The 24,327-nt window shown below is 32.4% G+C and overlaps 2 protein-coding genes across 8 annotated transcripts; both read right to left on the bottom strand.

The window, feature by feature from the left end:
- Nucleotides 1-310: 310 nt before the first annotated feature.
- On the bottom strand, nucleotides 311-9,965 carry LOC107899219 (agamous-like MADS-box protein MADS2). Of its 7 annotated transcripts, XM_041091346.1 has the most exons (11): nucleotides 9,766-9,918; nucleotides 9,520-9,664; nucleotides 8,590-9,101; nucleotides 8,051-8,099; nucleotides 7,840-7,938; nucleotides 7,559-7,615; nucleotides 7,299-7,398; nucleotides 1,577-1,618; nucleotides 1,445-1,486; nucleotides 863-999; nucleotides 311-570 (listed from the first exon to the last, which is right to left on the bottom strand). In XM_041091346.1, exons 5-11 carry the CDS (start codon nucleotides 7,890-7,892, stop codon nucleotides 558-560), a joined length of 444 nt encoding a protein of 147 aa, XP_040947280.1. In that variant the 5' UTR covers nucleotides 7,893-7,938; nucleotides 8,051-8,099; nucleotides 8,590-9,101; nucleotides 9,520-9,664; nucleotides 9,766-9,918; the 3' UTR covers nucleotides 311-557. The 7 variants fall into 7 exon arrangements, with proteins under 7 accessions (XP_040947280.1, XP_040947281.1, XP_040947283.1 ...); XM_041091347.1 differs by having other exon boundaries at nucleotides 7,840-7,943; nucleotides 9,520-9,949; XM_041091349.1 differs by lacking the exon at nucleotides 7,559-7,615 and having other exon boundaries at nucleotides 7,840-7,943; nucleotides 9,766-9,944.
- Nucleotides 9,966-18,295: 8,330 nt separating this feature from the next.
- On the bottom strand, nucleotides 18,296-20,359 carry LOC107892741 (uncharacterized). Its single transcript, XM_016817794.1, has 2 exons — nucleotides 20,356-20,359; nucleotides 18,296-18,699 (listed from the first exon to the last, which is right to left on the bottom strand). The coding sequence occupies exons 1-2, from the start codon at nucleotides 20,357-20,359 to the stop codon at nucleotides 18,296-18,298; spliced, it is 408 nt and encodes a 135-aa protein (XP_016673283.1).
- Between the last annotated feature and the right edge of the window lie 3,968 nt (nucleotides 20,360-24,327).

Genomic DNA, 24,327 nt, shown 5'->3' on the forward strand with positions numbered 1-24,327 from the left:
CCAAAAATGCCGCTAAAGGTCATGAAAAATAAAAAAATTAAAATATTATAAAAACGCCACAAATCTATTCCTATCCCTTTACTTTCTTTTAGCAAATCCTTTAGAAATGTTGTTATCAGTACACGCATCACTCAATTCTTTGGTTAGAGAATGCAGCAGAAGTGGGATTCCACTAATTTAGAAATGTATAATTTAATTTGAAGACGTATTAAAATGGAAATTCATGAATAAGAAGATCAATGTTTTTCACTATATCTCATGCAGCAAGTCAAATTGCCTTTAATTACATAAGATTCCTTTGAAATTTAAAAAAAAAATTCAAACTAGTTCATATCAACTTGCTCAAGTTGTATGTATAAATTGCAGATCAACACCTTATTTGAACTTACAATTCTAGGAAAGCATAAAATGTAGTTCCATAAGCATGCATTTAAAGTGGAAAAAAAAATTTACTAATTACAGTGACAGTCTAAGCTCCAAATCTAGCTCTTGTTTGTCACTTGATTCTGAATTCTGACTACTTGATCCCAAGGAGTTGCTGCGATGTTTCTTGCTCCTTAAATGTGAATCCTATAAGAATGTAAGGAACTAAAACAAGTTAAATTTTAAAACACAATCATCACATGGCACATAAACTAAAAAAAGGAAGGGACTTGTGTTAGCAACCTTAACATGTAGGTTCAAAAAATCAAGAAGATAAAGCAAATGGCGCCTCTGGCATAGACATTTCTATCCAAATACGTACTACATTTGAGTATTAGACATGGATACTAAATGAAGAGTCTAAATAACATTGGGACGGACAATGATTTGATAGAATGGGGAAAGGGAAAAAAGAAGAATTAAGGGGATTTTATCCTACCCTATCTGCAAAGTTGGATTGCATTCCAATGGTTGAAACAACCCCATAGATTGAACCTGCTGGTTAGTGAGTGCTACACTTTGCTCACCACCTTTCCATAATACTCGGAACTGGTTTCTGGCACTAATTTCTTCAAGCTATAAAACACAAGAAAAAGTATTCAGCCGATTATGGGAATTTAGGTATCAAACCTTCAATAAAATGCTATGCTTAAGATTTGTGGCCCCATAGAGAGGCAAGTAACTAAAATGACCCAAACCAACCTCCAAGCAACTTGATATCAGCTTGCAGCTGACTCCTCTAGAAATGATTGCTTAGGGTTGGTTACTCATACTATATTACTAAGTTCAGCTAGGGCAGATTTAATTTGTAGAACTCATTCAAATTAAATTAAGATGGATATCCTATCACCACTATGTCAACTTCAGCTTGTAACTTTTATATACCGTAATTTGTTACTTGATTAGATAAGCTACGTCACTGCAACTTGAGTTTTGTCCTTTCAAACTCACATATCATATACAGTCAAAAAGTTGATGAACAAAAGGCTATTACTTTTACAACTTAAGATATTGACTTTACCTTTATTGACAAAGCCCTGTTAGTTTCCATTAGCATTTGTTCCTGCATTTAAAAGCCAGTTAGTATTTTAGAACATAGAAAAACTTTAGCAGTATTTTTTTCTTTTTTGTTACCCAAAATTCGGTTTATTACCTTATTCTGAAGTTCAGAAAGCTGGTCAAGCATATATTGGGTCTGCAAAAGAAGATTGAATAAAACAAAGTGCTAGAATTTGTGAAAGTTGAAAATATTAGGAGCTAAAAGGGAAATCAAGAAAGAGATGGATTGACAAGTTAGTTATACCATAAAATGACAAGAAGTATGATTAATCTTTTCATGGAAAAAAAAACCCCACTATTACTGCTCTATGATATCTCTTAAAGCCTAACAAAACGGATTATGATTTTGCTTCCACTAGTTGATATAACTTGCTGTTAAGTTTCATCTTCTCCTGAAAACCTCTAATCCATAAGGATTTAAATGGCGAATTCAACCAAAAACTCATCTACAACCACAATCTAAATCCTTAATTCATGTGTACTTATCATCTAAATTAGTACATGAATGCTATGAGCAGTAAAAAGCTTGAGGCTGCAAGCTTTACAGTATGTTTGGTTGGCCAATACACTCCTAATCGGTGGGCCTCACTTAATCCCCCTTTAATCCATTGTTTGGTTCAGGGTATTGCTATTACGGGTCTAATACATTACTGACCTAATCCCCAAAATCCACTGATTTCTAATCCCTCCCTTTTGCTCAATTTAGGTGCTGCTTCAATTTACCCTCCCTGTTTTACCCTCCCGATCGGCTTCCCCTTTCCGTCTTCTATTCCTTCCTTCTAGCCTCAACCTTTTCTGCCGATTTGCTCCCTCTGTCTCTCAACCTTTTCTTTTCTTTTTCTTTACAACATAATTTACGCTTGGCCTTCTCAACCTTTTCTTTTCTTTTTCTCTCTGTCACTCTTTCGCTTGCTCTCAGTTGGTGGGTTTCCAAGTTACTGCAACTGAAAGGTAAACCAGTTTCTAACTCTCTTTTGCTCTCAAACTACTTTAATGTTTGCAGCTCTAAATTTATTGATTTTTTTTCCCTGTTGATCCATTAGGTTCAAGAAATTGAGCTTTTTTCTGCTTCACATTTTATTTTGAGTGGTTATTTTCCTTCTTTACCATGTCAAATTTTAAGTTTGATTGGTTTACTTTGATGGGTTTGTGTTATTGGATTAATTTCTACGGATTCCTGTATTTTAATTAGCTTAAGTTTCAAGTAGAGTTCTATTTCTTAATGAATGGAATGACCTACAGCTGTTAAATTATTATTCAATCCGTCGTGATATGCTCGGTTGTGTTGTTATTCAATATCCAGATTTTATGATCCTTTGCCAAACATTTTTTTGCTTTTTGGTAGGTTCAATGCATGAGGATATTGGGAGACTACCATCATTCATCTCGTATTGCTTTTGTTGAGTTTACAATGGTATTTACTCGCTGTGTTTATTTAATGAGACTGTTGCAAGATCTATTTCTGTGGTGTAAGATGAGGTTACTTGTTTCTCAAATTGCATAAAAATTCTGTACGATTTAGCATAACCCCAAAGCTTATTTATTCTCTGATGAAAATAGCATGGCTTATTCCTTTTCTACATTATCTAGCTACTTCTTAGATGAATAATTTACCAAGCCTTACCTGTTTCTTTAACCTTTTCATTGATGGATTATTGACCTCAAGTTCTCATTGGATGAACTAAGTGGCAAGAGTGGGAGAGCTCTCTTGGCTTCTCCTCTTTTAGTTTTGTCTTTCATGTATCCTTTCTTGGGATGTGAACTATATTGGATAAACATTGTCAAATTGAACTATGGAAGTTGATTTAGGAGAACCAAATTGTGGAAATGACTAGTTCTGTAACAGTAGTCCCAATCCTCTCGTTGCTCCCTTCTCTTTTTACTGAATCTCTTGGACTGATGGATTGGGAATATATTGTTTTTTTGCGAGGCTATGATCATTCATAGCGCCTTTGCAGCCATAGTTGTAAGGCTATAAGAGCAGTTAATGATTGTGGCTCATGATCCATGAGTTATTCGTATTAAGGAGTGTGAAATAACGAGCTTGTACTCAAGTTTTGTGGAAGCATGAACAAAGCTCTATGGAACCTTTATTGACTGAGTGAAAGGATGGTTAATGTGTTGCAACTAGTGTTTTCTGCAATTCGCAGGTTTATAAATATCTACCTTTCTTTTGTCTATCCTGATTGCTACCTAGGACTGGGGAAGAGTCATGTGGACTTGGAACTCACTTAAATCTCAATTTTTATATGCGGTGTTGTTGGAAGGTAATTTGTAATGACAAACCTAGTCAGAGGATGCAATCAGGATGTTGTGCTTCTTTTGTCTTGTGATGTACTCTCAATATCTTATGCTGGCAGCTAGACTGGCTGATTGTCTATTTGGTTGAAAGAGTGTCAACTTTGTACTTGTCTAGTTTATATTCAGTACTACAGCCATTTATTGTATCATACACTTGGTTGGTTTGCATTTTCTTTAACTACGGAACTTATTGATTGTTATGTTTCCACAAGACGAACAATTTTCTATGTTGTTGCCAATTTTGACGATGAGTAAATGCTCTTCCCTTCATTTTCCTCTTGACCATTTCATATAATTTTGGTTGAGAACTTGTGATTCGGTAATCAAGCAAAAGTGTGAAGATAAGTGCTTGATAGAATTGTGTTATAAGTGATATAATCTACTAGATTATTCCTAAGTGTTGTTTCTGCTGCTCTGCATGTTCAAAGAAGCATAGTTAAACTAAGATCTAAGCTGTTACGTTATCATTCCCTTATTGCCCCTCCCCTATCCACTTTATTGCTAAAAATTTTGGGATCACCAATCTACTGTAGCTGTTTAGCATAAGTCAATCCACTTTATTAGCTTTATATAATATATATATTTCATGTCTATGGTTATGGTTCCTATTGTTGTTGCATTTGTTTTTATTTCACCGAATATATGTTTTGAGAGGAATTGGAGACCCTGAATCGAATATCCTTATGCTGCTTAACCGTCATCCTCGAATATTTTTGTATAATCCGGTTCAGCTTAAGGAGATTGTGGAGGAAGTCCAATTAATTAGAAGTGAGTTAGCATAGGCTGCAGCATTAGTATTTTGTAGGATGTGCCATGTTGCCCTTGAAGACCAAAGGAATTACTTTTTGTACGTTCATGTCCCGTTGTCTTGTTTCAGTTCATTAAACAGAGAAACACAGTAAAACTGTTAGCATACATGCTGATTTTTTGCATGGAGTTTTAATTTTTTTTGGAAATTATTTTATTTTTTCGGGCTTTTAGCTATTTATTTTCTATTTGGTAAAGTAAATAAGAATTTGTGCTTACAAGTATTTTTTTAATTTTAGCTACTTGAATTATTATAATTTGGGTAAGTGTTAAAACAATTGCTGTTATTGTTAATTCTAGAAAGATTTGATATTGAATTGCATAAGCAATTGCTGTTATTGTTCTTGGATTTGTTTAAACAAATATTTTTGTCTCACAATTTATGCCAACAAGTATATACAACAAGCCTAATAACAAAAGCTTTTGGTGTGATTTTCTATTTGGTGAGTTAAAATGAATTTTATGAAGGAAGGTAGCTCAACTTCAAAAATACTTCTTTTGGACAGAATAAACTATGCCTATTGGAAGATTGAGATGTGAACATTCATCAAGTCTATTGATAAAAGAGCTTGAAAATCATCTATTTAACTAGATGAGAGCCTCCTAAAACAACAAGCTTATATGAGTCACATATTGTCAAATCAAAAGCACAATGTATCACTAAAGAATATAAGATTGTAAACTTGACATTCATACGAAATTATAGGATTTCTTGCACTAGTGATTACTTAGATGGGGCGTTAGATATAATACAATGAATAAATTGTAAGGTGATTAAAATTGAAGGAATAAATTAGAAATATTTTATTAAAAATAAAACTAATTAAATGTGTATATTCATATACAACGCATTAATTAAAAATATTTTAAATAATTAAAATTAAAAATATTATTTTAATAATATTACATATAATCAAGTAAACAACTTGATTAAAAAACAAATATTCAATATATTAAAATTGGATCATTAGATATAATCAAGTAAACAACTTGATTACAAAACAAATATTCATTGTTATTATGATTGATTAAAAAACTTGATTAAAAAACAAGTATTTGGTAACATTGTTGATTAAAATTCAAGGAATAAATTATATATTATTATTAAATTATATTTAATAATAATTATTTTAAATTTTATTAAATCATATATTTTAATTAAAATATATTTAATATTAATTATTTCAAATTATATTTTATAGTATCATATATTATGATTTTAGTAAATTCATATAAGAATATTGATTATTAAGAATTTTATTAAATTATATATTTTAATTAAAATATATTTAATAATAATTATGTTAAATTATCTTTTATATATCATATATTATGATTTGAGTAAATTCATATAAGAATATTAATTATTAAGAATTTTATTAAATTATATATTTTAATTATAATATATTTAATAATAATTATGTTAAATTATATTTTATAGTATCATATATTATGCTTTGAGTAAATTCATATAAGAATATTGATTATTAAGAATTTTATTAAATTATATATTTTAATTATAATATATTTAATAATAATTATGATTAAATATGATTAAATTATTTATTATTGATATTAATAATCTTATTAAAATTTAAATAACAATAACAATAATCATTTACCCAAACAAATTTATGCTAAGGGTATTCTAGTCATTTTAGTTTTTTCTATTATGCTATTACACCTCTATTCCATCCAACCAAACAGAAGAATACTATTACGCCTCTATTCCATTACATTCATCCAAACAATTGATTTGCTATTACACCTCTATTCCATTACGCTTCTATTCCATTATGCCTCTATTCAAATACAGCGAACCAAACGTGCTGTTAGGGTTTTTCTTAATAGTTGAAATGGGAAGAGAAAATCCACCGACAAGAAAAGGTATTAAATTGACCAAAACAATATAGCCTACTTTCACATTTTTTTTATCCTGGTTTAATTTTGAATTTTATCCCTCTATTTTAATAAAATTTAAAAGTTAATCCCTATAATTTGTCAAAATTTGATCATCATACTTTATAAAAATTGAAAAATTAGTCCAATTGGATAACATTGTTAAATAGCTAATATGAAAATTAGTAATTTTCAATTTATATCAACTGTCTAATAATTTATAGGCAATAAATTAGCAACGGTTAATATGTTTACCAACTAAATCAAATTTTGATAAATTAGAAAAAAAGGACTAATTTTTCAGTATTATTAAAGTAGAAATGAAATTATTCTAATAAAGATGTTATTATATAGTACTGTTTCCCTAATTCCTCTAGCCACTTCTAATATTATTTGTGGTTAATGAGCTTCAATAGACAGTTTTTAACCCCCTCCATTAGATTTTAAGCAAAGCTAATCATAATAAATTGTAATTTAAATAAATTACTGATGAAGAAAAACTCTTCTAAAAAGAACACAACTTTTGTAAAAGATAGATTTGCTGACAAGTTGGGTCTGGTTAAATCAGAAAAAGAAAAGTTTATTTACCATAACATTCTAGTTTCATATTTATTCCTAGCTATCTTAAAAATTCAGAATATAACAGATGTGCAACAAATGATAAAAAATAAATATACTATGCTGAACAATTGTATGAAATTCTCACTTCTATAAACTCAAACATAACAAAGATATATGTAACCAGTAATCAAAACTTACCCTCCAAACAAGATAAAACCTATAAGTATATAAGCTTCATTACATGTTACCTTGGTGGAGCGGACATGTTTCAAGGATGACTCTAGTTGATGCTCAAGCTGCTCAAGCTCCTTTGAGTTCAATGGACCCAAGTCTTCACCAAGGAGATTCCTGTTGAATCAAAGGACCAAACCGGATTGCACATAAAATTGCTCTTATTCAAATACTTTTAGTAATTACAATCAAATTAATATACACTTCTAAATGGACTAATAGCCTATCAAATTAATATGGAAGTCCAAAGCTATGGTATGGTTGTAAGACTAAACACCTCTGAGTTCGTTGCAGTTCCTCATATCTAGCTTTCAGTTTTAGGTACTCCCTGTAGCTGCTCCGTGACAACAAAGATTACGAACCATATGTTTTAGATTTTTAAGACACAATCTATCAAACGGTCTGGGGTGTGGACATAAGCGTGAGTTCCATTTTCCATGGAAAGGTCCAGACTCTAACCATAAAAATAAAGGAGCACTAAATGGATGAGAAACCATCTAAAAGAGTCCCAAAACATTTTCCATTTTTTAATTATGAACACTTATTTGTAGGTCTTACCAGCTACCACGTTCAATTGCATCCTCAATAGCAGCATCCAACATCTCAATCATTGAAGGGTGAACAAATGCTGTAACTAGTGGTATGCCTTCAGGAAATCTGGGCTAAATTGGAGCATACAACCAAGTTTTAATTAAATAAAACCAATAGTAAATCAACAAATGTGGCATAATCACTACACAATCTGTTTATCGTGTATGCAATACATTACCAGCAAGTACTGAATAGGCTGGGAAATTTCAATAGCTGATAAAAGAGTTCTGTAAGAAAACGGGAACAATGAGGAACATAACACATCAATGTTTATCTAACATGCAAAGAGAACATAATTAGTGATAAAACTCAGTGACACTTTCAAATATGATAGACCACAGATTATGTACAGTTTCACTTGATAAACTGGAACTGTAAATGAAACTTCAAATGAAATGCATGTGATGTAACATTGATAGATTTATTTTTTATTTAAATGACCTAGGATGCAAAAGTCTAGTGAACTACCAAGGACTAAACATTTGTTTGACTACAGGTTACAGCCTTCTTGGATATAGCTGTAGAACCATACATCACAAAAATAACAGGCTTCAGGGGAAGAGGGGTAGAATTAATATGCAGAACCAGAACCGTCACAAAAGTACATCAACAGACAGCCTTAGGAGACACACCATATGAGATGCATGCAATACCTCTGTATATGCATCTAAATATCAAATAAAATTACAAATAAATCCAAAGAGTAAGGAAATAGACCTGTGAGAAGAAAGAATCAACACACTCCTTTTGAGCAATACCCCTAGAAGCAGTACGAACCATGGCACTGACACGCGCTATATATGCAGGTGTGTACAATTGCCCACCTTCAAGCCTACCTTTCACCTAGCAGACCAAGTAGGAAGAAAAACTATCAAGAAAGTTCTTCCTCCAGTTTCCCAAAAGTATTTACAAGTACCAAAGTCCCTAGGCGAGGCTCCAAGACAGATGCCACCAACTTAGAGCCAAAATGTAACTGTGCAGCCAGTTCAGCTAAAGCAAATTGACTGCATTCCTGCAGTCTCTCATTGATTTCTTCAGCTACAGAATCCCAATAAGATTGTGATATAATTTCCCCCTGAATCAACATGGGCCCTGGATCCTCCGATACTACATGCTGAGCTTGCTTCTCAACATGATATAAATCCACCCCAGTAGTATCCGCAAGATCAATCAATGAAACACGTCCTAATTTCTTCACCTCCCCAGCAATTTCATGTCTCAAATTGCTCCTACAAAATAATAGATCATGACGATCAGAAAATTCAAAATAACCCGCTTGTAATAAATCAAAAATACATGCATAACAACAAAAAGATACTAAAATTTTACACAACAATCCAGAAGGAATCACGTGCATTTTCTAACATCATTTTCATGGGAACCAAACAACCGTTAAAATTCATAATATAATCCAGAAGTAATCATGCTGCTTCAACTCCGGAAAAAATCACCCATGACTTCCACCACAATCTTAACAAGCCTGGATTTAAATTAATGGTTACAAATAACTTATAAAGATATGCAAGGAAATGGCATAAGTGTCGAGCTAACATATGCAAAAATTGATTTAATTGTTTAAAGGACATAAGTTGCATTATAGATTCATTTGTTAACAAAATTGAACAGAAAAATATTGGTTGTTCCTACTTGCTGAAAAATCCCTCTGGAGCTTTTAAAACCTCACTGCCATAGCGAACAGAATTTGCCTATCGAGATCCATTTTGAGTGGCATTGCTGTCCCATAAGTATTGGCCAGGACTTTCCTCTTCATCTGTTCCTGCGTTTTCTTTGCCTACAAAAAACACACACACAAAAATAAATAGTATTCCATTCTCAATACTATCCCCAAATCTAATTAAAAATCTTTAAAAAAAATAAGTAACTATTTTTAACTTCATAAGAACCATCTGGCAACAAAAACCCTAAACCACTTTTTTTTTTCAAAAATATAATGCGGTTGATCAACTATGCTCAGACATGCGTTTGAGATCTGAGTAATGAACACAAGATGAAACACACACAAATAAACAAACAAAATAATAATATTAAGTCTTGTATATTTTGCAAAGAAATAAACGGTAGCAGGGATTACTGGTTTAATCTCCATAATATAACTATTTTATTAGATGTTTGATGTGGAATGATTTTAGTTTTTATATTTTATTTTTATTTGTTATAATTTGTTCTTATTCAAAATAGATAGTTACTTATTCATATCAATCTGTTATTTTTTATCAATATTTTTTTAAATCTAATATTTAAATATATCAAATGGTTTAGATTAAATATTTTTAAATATAAAAACATTAATTGATTGTATAAAATTTCATCATTTAACAAATCTCTAATAAACCTTAAATCATAAACCGTTTAATATATATAAAGTTTATCTATTATCTCTTAAATAATTTAAATTATAATCATAATTTTAATATATTAAAATTAATATTATCTCTTTTACAATTATATAAGAAATTATTTAATATATAAATTAAAAAACACTAATTAATCTAAACCTCTAACCCATATTCCCTAAACCCTGAATCATAAAACATAAATCCTAAACCCCTAATCCTTAAACTCTAACCCCTAAACTTTAAATCTCAACCCTTAAACCATAAACCATAATCTTTAAACCCATAATTCATAAACCTTAAAATAGTAACTCTTAAACCTTAAACCCTAAATCATATACCCTCAATCATAAACCCTAAACTATAATGATAATTAATTTAATATTTTAAAATTAATATCTTCTCTTTTACGATTATATAAGAAATTATTTAATATATAAATTCAAAATCAATCAGTCATGTACCCAAAAAACTTTAAAATTATTTTAAATAATAGTATTTTAATTTTTTTCATTTTAACAAATATTTTTCTATATTTTTACTTTCAAATTTTTTCTATGTGTCATTATTTTTTTGAAGAATTTAAATATTCAATTAAAAATAAATTGTATTTTAATTAATATAAATAAACTAGTTAAAACAAATAAAATGCTTTTTTCGGCGTTTTTCAAAAAGAACCGCTAATGCCACTAAAGCTCAACATAGAACACAACGTTGTGTTTAATTTTTTTGCGGCATTTTTCAAAAAGCGTCGCTAATGCTCTATCTATAGCGGCGTTTTTCATCCAAACGCTGCTAAAAGTGTCGCTAAAAACCTGTTTTGTTGTAGTGATTCCAGATTGAAGTTCTTTCCAAGTAAGCTAAAATCACGTTGGTCCGGTCCATTTACGATTCACCAAGTCTATCCATACGGAGTTGTTGAACTCCAAGGTAAGGGAGGTAATTTCCGAGTTAATGCTCAGCGCCTGAAACATTACTGGGGAGATAAAATTGAACGGGATAAAATCTCATTCATTTTATCGGATACTTAATTTTTCGTTTTTCTTTTTGAATAAGTGATTTATGGTATATTTTCAGGTAAAGTATGTTTAAATAAATTCTGTCTAGGAGATTGGAACTTAAGCGGAACCGTTTGTGGCCCCTCCAATCTTTCCTGAGAATTTATTTTGACATAATTTTCCAAGAACTTATCCCCTAAATAGAAAAATAAATTTTTAGTTTCAAATAAAAGGGTCAATTTTGATCCAAGTTTTAATTTGCAACTCAATTTTAAAATTTCATTAAGTTTAGGGACTTAATTGAATTATTTTTAAAATTTAGTCTCTCTGTTTATAAATAATAATAAAAAAAACTAGGTGCCTTTCTTTGTGAATATTTTCAAAAAGCATCTAGAATAAATATCTTTAATATTATTAATAATTTGATAAACTTTAATATATAATTATATTATTTATAGTTTATATATTAATTTTTATCAACTTAGCTTAGAATTAGGATTAATTAGGAATTTTTTTATTTTTGCACAATAAAATAAGAGATGAGAATCAAAAGTAAATATGGACAAGTAGTAAAGTCTAAAGTGTGGCAATAGGTATATACATGTCTAGGATTGGATTTAGGAAGAGCTTGGTACTTAAGCAGTCAAATTGACTCACCTCCTCTTTTCTGGAATCCTACCTAGTGTATAGTATCTATTCACTTTAAACAATGAGGACATTGTTTATTTTAAGTTGGGAGGACCGAAAATTGAAATTATTTCCACTCAGAATAAAATTTTTCTTTTAATTATGAATATGATATATTTTTGTTCAATAAATTTGAATTTTGTTAAGTATGTTAAATTTAAGTATGAATAAAGTTTGATTATTTCAATAAATTGTTATGTTAGCTTAATAATGACATGAAATGTATTTCTAATAAAGCATGCAAATCATACCATAAAATTTTAGTTCTTTAGGAAAGTTAGGCATGCATGAAAGTTTAAGTCTTTAGAATTGACTTAGTAGTTTCTTGAGGCGAAATCCTAGGAAGCATGGAACGTTGAAAATGATTTAGGTAACTGTTGTTTGGACTGTTTGAGCCTTTCAAGCCAACCATGATGAAATTTTTATCCTTTGAAACCCAACTTTGAGACTTTATGGCCTAATTTTATTTGAACCCTTACAAAGTTAGCAATCACTTTTCTTAATTATCTTAAAAATGTCCCAAACACTAGACTCAGCACTATTCAGAGTATTCTTTGAAAATAAGTTTGAGGGAGTTGCAAAGAAGTATGAAATGCTTTAAAAATTGTAGTACATGCAGTAAAATACTCGAAAAAAAAACATATGTACTTAAAGTAAATTGCACTAAAGAGCATGTGTAAAGAAAAGAAAAGTTGATGTATTGAAGGTAATTATTTCGAAAGGTCCAATACAAGCTGAGTCTAGGGTATTTTTTTAAACCTAAAATTATCTATCTTTTACCTACCCCTAAGCCCAGCCACATTACAACCTTATTAAAGACCTATTGATTCAAAGTTCCAATGTTACCTACATTAGTGGAGAGAAATTGCTCTGTTCAACATATGAAGACATCAATTAAGCTTAATGATTGCAGTTTAATTTTGAATAAGGGATTAAAATCAAATTGGTAGGGATTAACATGTCTTTATTAAGAAACATTTAGTCTAATTTTGCTATTGTAGTAATTGCTGAGATTAATTTGAACGATATATATACTTGAGTAGCATAATTATCAAATTTCTTGTTTTTGAGCATAAGTATATTGATTTCATGATTTTGGGAAGAATGTTCTTCTGAAGGAGTTTTTCAAAAAGTGTTTCCGAGAAAATTCTTTTCAAATTTGTGCATTACTCGGGATTAGCAATGAATTAAGTTTGGGGGTGTGGAAACACAAAAATTTATGTGTTTTTACATGCCCTTTTTAACTTTAAATCATGCTATTTCAATTAAATTCTTGTCGAAAAATAATTAAATATTATAAAATAATTAAATTATGTTAAAAATATGAACATGATGAATTTTAATTAATTTTATAGTTAATTTTGATTAATTTTGACTATTTTCGACAGATCCGCACAAATGGCGAAAATTGGCCCGACAAATAATGCTCGAAGAATAAAACCGAGAAGCAATTTGAAGCATCGAGGCAAGTTTATTTCCAACTTAAGATGGTACAAAAATGTGTTTTAATTCATAATATAATTAATTTTAATTTATTCCCAATTTAATTTGGGCTAAATAAATTATTATTAATTAATTATGGAAAAAAAGGGTCCAGTTAAACCGCATTGGTTGAACCGAATCTAGTGAACCGAACCAGCCACCAATTGGGCTGCTCAGAACAATCCATATGCTGACACAAATAAGAATTTTAGCGGACTAAATAAGCTTGCAGAGAAGCCCTTTAAGAACTTTCAACCTTTCATTCAAACCCCTCCAAAACATGTGGCTTTATGGATTTGCCCCAGGCTATTTTTTAGCAAAGTTGAATCTCTCAACTTTGCCATGTGTGTGGCCAGCCAAGAGGGGTCTCTTTCGCTGATGGAATTTTCTATTTTTAGCAGCCACAATCAGCTATAAAAGCCACCCCTTGTTGATCATTCAACTCATCCCTCACACTCTCATTCTCTCTTCTCCTCTCTCACTTTCTCTCAACTTTTCCTTCCCATTTTTCTTTTTGTTCAAGTGCCAATTTCTTCTCTTGGGAAAGAGGTCCTCATCAGCCATTGTTGAGTAGAAGTTAAAGTGTTCATAAGCCACCTTGATAGCTGAGGACAACAGAGAATGAAGAACAGAAAAATCAGTCAAGCCAGGGAGAAACATTAGATTTGCTTCTTGTTCACTATCTCTTTAAATTTCGTTGTTGTTTTGACAAACATGTTTATGAATATTTATGTTATTGAAATGGTTATTTTAATCAATCTAGCTTGAGGTTAATCCGTGTTGGGTTGATTATATTTTGCCTGCTTAAATTATTGAAATTGTGTTTGTGTTGTTATAGGCATTGGTAAGATGCTTGATTAAGTAAAATTAGGCCTAAGTTATTTTTGCAATATTAATTGTTATATAACTAATGAATTAATTATTAAATCGTATTGAAATTGTAATTAGTCGACACAATACTTAATCAGTGCATGTTTATTCTTCTAAGGTAGCTGAAGTTAATTTAGCATTGTATTTGGTGATACATATGCCTTGCATAACTTGCAAGATTATTGTGATTAAACTGTTTCAAGGTAGAAATACTCTGTTACCTCACATAGTCTTTTATGTGCTTATTAAATCGAGTTAATTGTTTGAATTGACATAGGGATATGTTCAAGAGATTGATTAATTTAATAAGTATGTATGAGCAGTAGTTAGCAAATTATCGAGTTGCCGTGAATTTGTTTGTAGCAGTATAAACATAAGTTTAATAATTCTAAGTTAAAGGAATGTAATTAATCCAACAAAATTATATCATCTTGATTAAACCTTATCTGAAATCGTGCATTAGAACCTTTTTATTTTTAAATTTTTTTTCTTTACTTAGTTTTTAACCCTTAGTTTTTAATCATCTTTAAACCAAAATATTTTCCATCACCAAAGTGTTTTCACATTAATTTTATAAATATTCTTTTTTTGCAGCCCCTATGGGTACGATAACTCGAGATTTACTTGTCGCTTTATTACTTGTTGCGATTGTGTACTCTTACACATTTTCGTCGTTCCAGTAACACAATCCAAGCTTTGTTATGCAATGTTCTAAAATTATCCTAAAAATACAAATGTATTTATTTAATTTCAAGTAATTAATTCCTTTTAGAGGCTTAAAATATAACTCTTTTCAAGAGTTATCAAACCCCAAACCTTTTAGAGGCTTAAAATATAACTCTTTTCAAGAGTTATCACACCCCCAAACCTTTAATTATTGCTTGTCCTCAAGCAAATAATGTATGAATATGCATGAATGCATGGAATTGCCAAGACAATCAGTCACCAATTATACTGCCAAATCATAATCAGCATACTGTGTATCTCTATTCTCAGCAATCTTCTACTGAAACAAAGAAAAATTGCTTACAGTTCTTGTCATCTTGTTTAGCAAATGAAGTGCAGAAAATGGTTCCTAAAAGTAAATGTTTCTAAATATTTCAACAATTAAAACTATAGCAGATTTCTTATGAATGTACCTAGGTTATCTCTCTCCTAAACTCAGTTTTTATTTTATTTTATTTATTATAGACATTTATTCAATTTCCAACACAAATTTTTTCTAGGGAATTCATATTGTCATATGATTTTATACTTGACAACCTCAATGGAGCATACACTAGATTGCCATGTATTATATCATGTCACAATTTGAATATAAATCACTCATGAAACAAAAGCTTTTAACTAAAAAGATGGATGGAGCAAACAACTACCTTCTTAGCAATTTAGCCTCAAGATTTAGTGGAGTGTCCCTAAAATATGAACACTTTTTTTTAGACAAACACTTATATCTGAACTCATTTTTCTGGTCAACAATATAATGTGGCAAACAAAATATTACTGACCAACTCAATAGGTTAAAACATTTGAGTATTCATATTATTTTACCATGACAAAAATTATACCCTATTACTATACTGAAATTAAGTTAAGAAGTCCTAAATTTATTCAAAGAATGTTACTATAGCCTAATTGCATTTATATTTCAATTATTCTACTTTTAGAAATTTATTTCAATAACTGTCCTATGCTAAACATGCCTAAACAACTATCACCATATTTTTTAAGTTTACAAAGAAGAGTTACGATCCTCATTGAACATCATTGATAACCATATACTCACATAATAAGGTAGTTGAATGACAATTGAATGTTATGGGAAAAGGACTGTATGAACAATTAACAATGCAGCCTATATGCACAACAGACCCTCAAACCTAAGGGATTCATTGTCCTTAATGCATGAACATGACAAAATAAAAATGAATAAAAACTACATGAATGCATGAAATAAATAAAAATCAAAATGAATGACCATGAAAATATAAAAATCCAAGCTTGGATGGAAAGAAAATTACATCACTTGGGTTGTGAGGATTTCCTTGCAGCTCTCGTGTAACGTTGCGGCCTGTCATGGTCATCATTGTCAGCTTGAATGGTTTTACTAGCAGCCTTCTTGAATCTTTTTCTCTTAAGCTGGTTGATGGGCACCTCTTCCTCATCATCGTCGGTATCTGAGTTTGTGAGTTCATCAATCAGTTGATGAACTGCACATTCTTGAGCAGTCATAGAGGCCTTGGATTGTGATGCAGGTGCAGTAGTTTGAGTTGTATCCATTCCTTCATCATTAGATTCAATGTGGACAGATTTTATCCTAGCTTCATCTCCCTCTGGTTATTGCTTGTGCGTGGAAGCAGTAGTAGGTTCTTCATCTTCTACATCAGGATTTAGTAACAGTTCCTTAGGAAAAATAGGAAATGGTGGCATTGGGCATGAGAAGTTCTTTTGCAAGGATTTACGAATAACAATATCATGTTGGCAGACATATCCAAAAGAAGGCCATCTCCTCTTGAGGTTAGCCAAAGTCAGCGACAAGCATTTTCTGATGCTTTTCCAACACACACAATTGTTGTTTCAAACCCTCTACAACTTCAATCATTCACATCTCAAACTCAGTGTCAGGTGTCGAGGGGGCAACAGAAGTAGTCCTAGGGGACTAAGATGGAGGTGTGCCAGTTTGCCTTGGCATTTCTTCGCCAGCCAGTTTTTGTGCAATGAGTTTAGTAATAGCTCATTTGTTCGGAAGGTGGTCTTCATTTGATGACAGGGGAACCCTAATTCTTTAGCATAGTGCAGTAATCAGTGAGAGGAAATTGAAAGTGGCAGCATTCTTTTGGGCACAATAATGAATCTCACTGAAGATAATTTTGCCAACATTAATCTTTCGGCCCAGCATTATGGAGTGGAGAAGTAATAATTGATCCTTAGAGATTGTATCATTATGTGTAGAAGGAATTAGACAAGTTTTCAAGAAATGGTACCAAATCTTGCATTGAGGCTTTAATGAGACTCTGTCGATGGTGTAACAGTCATTTCTTGAGATTGACCATTGTATACCTTCCACACAAACATTAGTGAGAACCTAGGCTAAGCGCTCTAGGGACATTGTCTTTACAAAGTCAACATGCTTATCAAGACCTTCAGAAATCCATATTAGGCATTGATGGAGTCTTCATAAAATAAAACTGATGCGCCATGCACATATATAAATGCATTGTCAGGAGAAGTAATGTGGGCATAAAACTCTTTCACTACTTTTGGGAAGAAGTCATCAGGATGGAGATAGAAGATGCCCCACCCATTTTTTTCCAAAACTGTTGATATGGCCTCTGTATACCCCATGAAGGGAGCATCCTGAAAAAGGAATCCTTTTTCCATGTAGAATGGTTGTTTAGCAATATTTTTGTGGTATTTTTCTTCATTAATTTATTGAAGAAGGTGGTTGGAGAGGTAAAGCTCGAAGTAGAAGTTGTTTGGGAAGCCATTGAAGAGAAAATAAAAAGCTGGAAAATGAAAAAGGCTAGACTTTATTGCGATTATGAATGAAATAAAGAGTAAAAGCAGAAAATGAAGCGAGACAAAAATGTGGGAAGAAATTGAATCGGCTTGGTTAAAACGTGGGAGGGAAGCAATTGTAACGTGTGTGATAAGATGGACCTTAATCATAGGCTGACAACACAAAACAATTGACATTTAGCGAGAAAATAAAATGGAATTAGCGCAAATTTGTGAGAAACAAAAGGATTTGGGCCAATGGCTTTAATTTGTATGTATTCTGGCCCAAAGGAAAACCTGTAACAAGAGAAAATAAATAGTTAAATAAATTTATTGGGTAATAAATAAGAAAAAAGTAAAAATAAAATAAATAAAGAACATTTATGCAAAAGAACAATTATTAAGTATTTTGAAGAGAAATAAAATTTTTGTCACGCATTATAGGAGCTCCAAAATAATGTTTCAGGTATTGACCATTGACAGCTCCATGAAGGTATATACGCTCGACTTCGAATGGTCCAAACCACCTCAACTTTAATTTGCTAGGAAATAGTTGAAGTCTGGATTGAAGAGCAAGATTTGCTGTCCAAGTATAAATTTCCGTGGCAAAATTTTCTTGTCATGCCAGCGCTGTGTCTTTTCGTTGTACAGTCTCGCATTCTCATAAGCTTGAGCTTGAAATTCATCCATCTCATTAAGCTCCAATAAGCGATGACTGGAAGCATCACCCCAGTCTATGGTTATTTTCTTGATTGCCCAAAATGCTTTGTGTTCTAGCTCAACTGGTAAATGACATGGTTTACCATAGGCAAGCTTGAAAGGTGAAATTCCCAACGGTGTCTTGAAAGCTGTGCGATAAGCCCACAAGGCTTCATCCAACCTCGTTGACCAATCCTTACGGTTGGGATTGACAACTTTCTCCAAAATTTGCTTGAAAGCTGTGCGATAAGCCCACAAGGCTTCATCCACAAGGCTTCACCCGACGACCCAACCCGAACCGCACAGGATCCGTGTGTATTTGGTATAGGGGTCTATTTATTTCCCTAGTCCTTCCACTTTTTAAATGTTTTAAATATAGTCCTATTTTCAGCATTTTTCCTTTTTTTTCAAAATTGTCCACTTAATTTTTTCCTTTTTCATTTTGGTCCTTTAATCATTTGGTCTCTTGGAAACGGTGCGCATAATAGGACTGGGGATATTTTCCCATTTGGCCCTTGCTATTTTTCTCAAGTTTTATTTTAGTCTTTTTTTTATTTTTTTATTTTCAACTTAATCATTCTTTTATTTAATTTCACATATTTAATTACCTTTTTTACTTTTTATTCTTTGCATTTAAAATTTATGTTGCTTATACCTTTTTGTTTTTTTATTTATCTATTTATACATTTTTAGATGGCTATTATATTACTCATTTATTTATTTTGATATTATGGTAAGTGATGTGACTATTGTTATTAATGCCGTGAATTAATATTCTTATTATTTCTATAGTTACATTATTATAGTATTTATCCATTTATTTGTTATTTATCATTCTAATATAGACGTTCTACCCACATGGCCATTTTTTTATTATTTTTCTATCACTATATCATGCATTATGTTTAAATATATTTCACCGTTCTCGTACTATACCCAAACATGTTAAATGCACGTCACTTTAAATGTTACGTTCGTTTTTGCACGATGCATAAAAAGGAAAATTTTTAAATCGAGGTGATGTTCATTATTTTGGAATTAGAAAAGTCGTGTTCCTAACTTACGAAATATGACTTCTTTCTAAGACCGAAATAGTCGAATATCAATTTCAAAAATTAAAAAAAATGAGATTTAAGTAACGAACGAATGGCGTTTATTCTTGTCTTCAAGGATTTAAGGCATTATGTCCTAACTTATGGGACGCGATCCTTTCTTCTCGATTAACCTGAAATAATCCCTTTTCGCGAAATATCAATTAAGTAATGTCTTAATACAAAAAGGTATCGTGTTTTAAATTCTCTTTAGATTTTCAATTTTTCATACTAAGACATCAAGTAATCTACTAGGTACCAATTTTGGGCGTCATGAGGGTGTTAATCCTTCCTCTTGTGTAACCGACTCCCGAACCTATTTCCTAGATTTTGTAGACCAAAAAGTATCGTTTAATGAGTCTAACATTTTATTAAAATGATTTTGATGTGATCCAATCACACCTAAATAAAAAGGATTGATGGCGGCTCTCATTTTTGTTTTTAAAATAAAAGTCGATTTCCAAGAGATTTCGACAGCTTGGTGACTCCACTGGGGATACCAAGAGAGTCAAGCCACGAGTTGATCACTTTTTAGTCTTTTTGTTGAAAGTTGATAATTTGTTTTAAATTAATGATCCCTTTATTGCATTTCATCCTTCATGTTTTGTCTTCGATATCTCGAGTTATATAGCAAGCTAGTATATATGTTTTATTGGTTCAAAAGTTTCTCTTTGTATGTTTTCACGTATATTGCATTGTACAATAGATCCATTTGGCCCTTCTTAAGTGAGAGTGAGAAACTATTCCTTCGTCAGGCATTCACCTCCGTATAGGATAGTGGATTGCTTTAGAATACATCCGTACCCATGTCTTCGTGAGATCCTTATCTCTGTATAGCCATAGGGAAATATATTCTCTTGAACTGAACTCGGCCGTATGAGCCTATAATGGGTGAGGATCGAGGAATTTTCTAGTTCAGGTACCCTTACTTTAGAACCAAACCGCATATAATGAGCCCTAAGAACTTACCCTAGGTAGAACCATACCAAACCTCTGGTGGTCATCCGAATAGGTGTTCTATTTATTATTTCTTGCTTTCAATTCTATGTTTGTATGAAATGTTCTGACTTGTTTCGTTTTGTTTTGGCTGTGATTGCATTGCATTTTCATCATAGAAAAGGGTGTTAATTCACATTCAGTTGCTAAATAGAGAGCTTGTCATGGAAAAGGGATTTCTTGATAAAGTGGAAGCCAATATGGCCGTTCGGATATGGTCCGAGAAGACACAACAAGAGAAGGGTGATAACCTGACGGAGAGATATATGTTAGAATTATGGGATTTCACTCGCATCAGTGTAACTCAGAATAATCTCTAGGAGTTGAAAGAAATATGGAACCAATGGGATGATGAAACCCAGCAGTTATTCTACCGAGACTATGGTGATTTGTCTTATTTACTTGATGTCAAAGTAGATAAGCACTTACTCCAAGCTCTTACCCAATATTGCAATTCCGTCTATAGTTGATTTACTTTTGGGAAAGTAGGTTTGGTGCCCACCGTAGAAGAGTACACAACTCTACTCTATTGCCCGAGGATCCAAGCCGACAAAGCTTATTCTAAAGCCGCTAATGTCTCGAATTTCTTAAAGAGGCTAATGAGTATAACTGGGATAAGCGAGCAATAGGTCGTGGCCCAGTTAAACAAAAGGGCGATAACAATTACATCCCCTAGAAAAGTTTGTGGGATTTGATCTTGGCACATCTGGATACGAAGAAAAAAGTCGACGTCTTCGCCTTGAGTATTTACGGGTTGGTCATCTTCCCCAAAAAACTAGGACACATAGATGTTGCAGTTTCAGATCTATTTGACCAGCTTGACAAAAGGGTCACGCCCGTCCAGACAATTTTGGCCTAAACTTTTAGATTTTTAAGTGCATGCCGAAGAACGAGTGAAGGAAGATTTATCGAATTTGCATAACTCTTGCTAGCTTGGTTCCATAGTCATTTTTGGAAGGTAGAAAAAGTCTCTTATCGAGTATTCTCCGAGAACTACTCTCCACTAAAAGAATTTGTGGCTACCCCAAGGCGAGACAACATTTCTGAAGAAAAGTGGATAGCAATTCTCTAAGGTCTCCAAGACGTAAATGTTTAATGGAGGGCCCATCGAATGATCCCTGATGAGATTTTGTACCGATGTGGAGACTTCGACTGGGTTTCTCTACTTGGGATAGGGGAAGCAGTTGGATATGCCCCTCTACTTGTATTGAGACAATATAGGTCGAGGCAATTTATACCGAGAACACAAGGGTTGGCTCAGTGTGAGTTTGCATACAAGGGTGATAATTACAAGAAGAAGGTTCATGAAATATCGAATGCTTGGAACCAAACCCACAGAATGAAAATATTTGCCGCAAATCCCATGACAACCCCTGAATATGATTAGTGGTGGGGTAAAAGAGTCAATGACAATGTCCCTGTGTCAAGTCAAGAAAACACTCGGCCAATAGAAGAACACCTACAAGTGATCCCGTATGAGCTATAGATTGTAAAGCAAGATTTTAAAAAGGGAAGTTCAGAGCTGGGGAAAAAGATAGAACAATTGAAAGAGGAAAAGATGCAACTATGATTAAACGTCGACATCTAGAAGTTAGAAGCCGAGAAAATGAGAAAAGGAAAGTACAAGGCTGAGGAAGACTTGGACTGTCTAAAAAAATATTTTAAGAAGCTGCGTTTGTCAATTAAGACTGTCGGGTTGGGTAAAACATCGGAACATGATGCGGTCGTTGAAAGCACCAAAAATATCCTATCCCTAGTAATTAATGAAAAAGAATAGTAAAAGGGAAGTAGGGTCAAATCCTCAGGGACTGGACTTGCAAAATATCTTGTTCTGTGAAATCCTAGGCAGAATCTTGCCCAAGAAAACTTGCGTGCCTGAAAAAAATAAAATAAAAAAATAACGAATTAAATGTTTGGATTTGAAAACGAAAAATAAAATAAAAACAAATTTAAGAATATTGAATCGAAAATTAGAGAAATTACAAATAGAATTGAGAGAAAGGAAATTCTTATGGGAGATTCCAGCCTCCAGTTGTCTCGTTCCGCCTTGGGTTCAATCCTCGGCTTTTAGATGATCCTTCCCAAATCGAATAAGCCAGTTATAGTGGAAGAGGACGCCTACGACCACCAGCTCCAAGGATTTAGACTTACGATGTGGTGGAACCTGACTCTAGCCAACAATCGCTTCTGTGGGATCGTCTTATGCTAGATCAACGCTTCTCAATGGCGAATCCCACGCCATTTTGTCTCTTGGGCTCGCCAACCTCTGACGCAGTAAGCTAACGAACCGATTGTACAACCTTCCCAAAACATACAAAGCGGCCACCTTTTCATACGTTGAAAAGCTTACTTCTTAAGGGACATGGACGGAAGCGTCAGCCCCGTAGTGCGAAAAAACGATGAATACTCAGCAAGGAGGCTAACTACGGATTCTAAGCCTCATGAACTCTTTTGGGGATTTTTGACAACCTTCGGCTAGATGGGTTTAGTGGCTCATGGTTGTGGTAGAAAAGAAAATAAATAAATAAAAAATAAAGATTTTATTAAAAAGAAATATGAGAAGAACAAAAGCCTAAACTTTTGGGGAGAGAGTGTTTTCAGAAAAATATCTGGGATCCCCTTTTGAGTCACTTCACCCCCTATTTATAGTGCTAGGGGAGATAGTTTAATCCTACTTAAATTCCTAAAAGATAAATACATTTAATTGAAGATAAATAAAGATAAAATAAAATCCTAAAAATAATCCTTAATAATTATCTCAATATTAATTATCCTAATATAATTAAAATAGAGTTTAATAGAATAAAATCTCTTCTTTTTGCATTTCAACCCTTGTGTCCTCCATGCTTGCACTTTTGGCACCAATTTTTCCTTGTGTCGCACATTGACCCATTTTATCTCTAAATTCATGCTTTTGGCCCTTAATTTTGCTTTTGCCTCAAATTTAGTCCCTATGAGATAAAAGATCATAAATAGCTCAAATTAGCAGGATTATACTCAGAATAAATACATAATTAATACATAAAAAAACGTTATTATAGAGTGTTATCAGAACAATAGCGGTAAGAAATCAAAGAAGAGAATATTAGAGCTGATCAATGGGAAAAGAAATTTCAAAAGGCTCGAGTTCGAAAAGATTCTCTAGAAAGGGATTTCTTAGAAAGCCGAAATGAAAAGGTTGGATTAAAAGCCCAGGTAGCAGAATTAAAAAGGTCACTGCATCAATATCGTAGTCACAACTCCGCAATTGAGTTGAAAGCAAGCATATGAAGAGTTGAAGGAAAAGATGGAAGAGTTCGATACCGCACTGCAAAATTGTGAACTTCGAGTTGAGCTTTTTGAAACGAATAATAAACACTTGAAATAGCAACTCCAACACTCTCAAGGTTAAATTAGGGATAGAGATCAGATCATGGGCTAAGTTGTGACTTAAGTACGGGAAGTAGCCGACCATTTCCAAACCCTGGCGGTTCAAGCCGACATGTTGAGCTTAAAATACGAAACAGAATCAGATCGGGGCCAAAAATTAACTTGGATTCTTAGAAAAGTCAACGCTTTGAGTATTAGAGTAAGGTCGTATATGTAAAATATATCCGTTTTATGTAAAGAAATTTGTTTTCTAGTAAAGTTGTTCTAATAGAATTGAATCAGAATCAATACCTATTTTTGCATTCATTTCATTTATCAGCATTAAATTTCATAAAAGGACCCTAATTAATCAAAATTATGACAGTTACCCTAGAAACCAACAAGAACCTACCAACTGAATATTGTTACGGT

The sequence above is a fragment of the Gossypium hirsutum genome, chromosome D04 (genome assembly GCF_007990345.1).
Source record: "Gossypium hirsutum isolate 1008001.06 chromosome D04, Gossypium_hirsutum_v2.1, whole genome shotgun sequence".
NCBI lineage: Eukaryota > Viridiplantae > Streptophyta > Magnoliopsida > Malvales > Malvaceae > Gossypium > Gossypium hirsutum.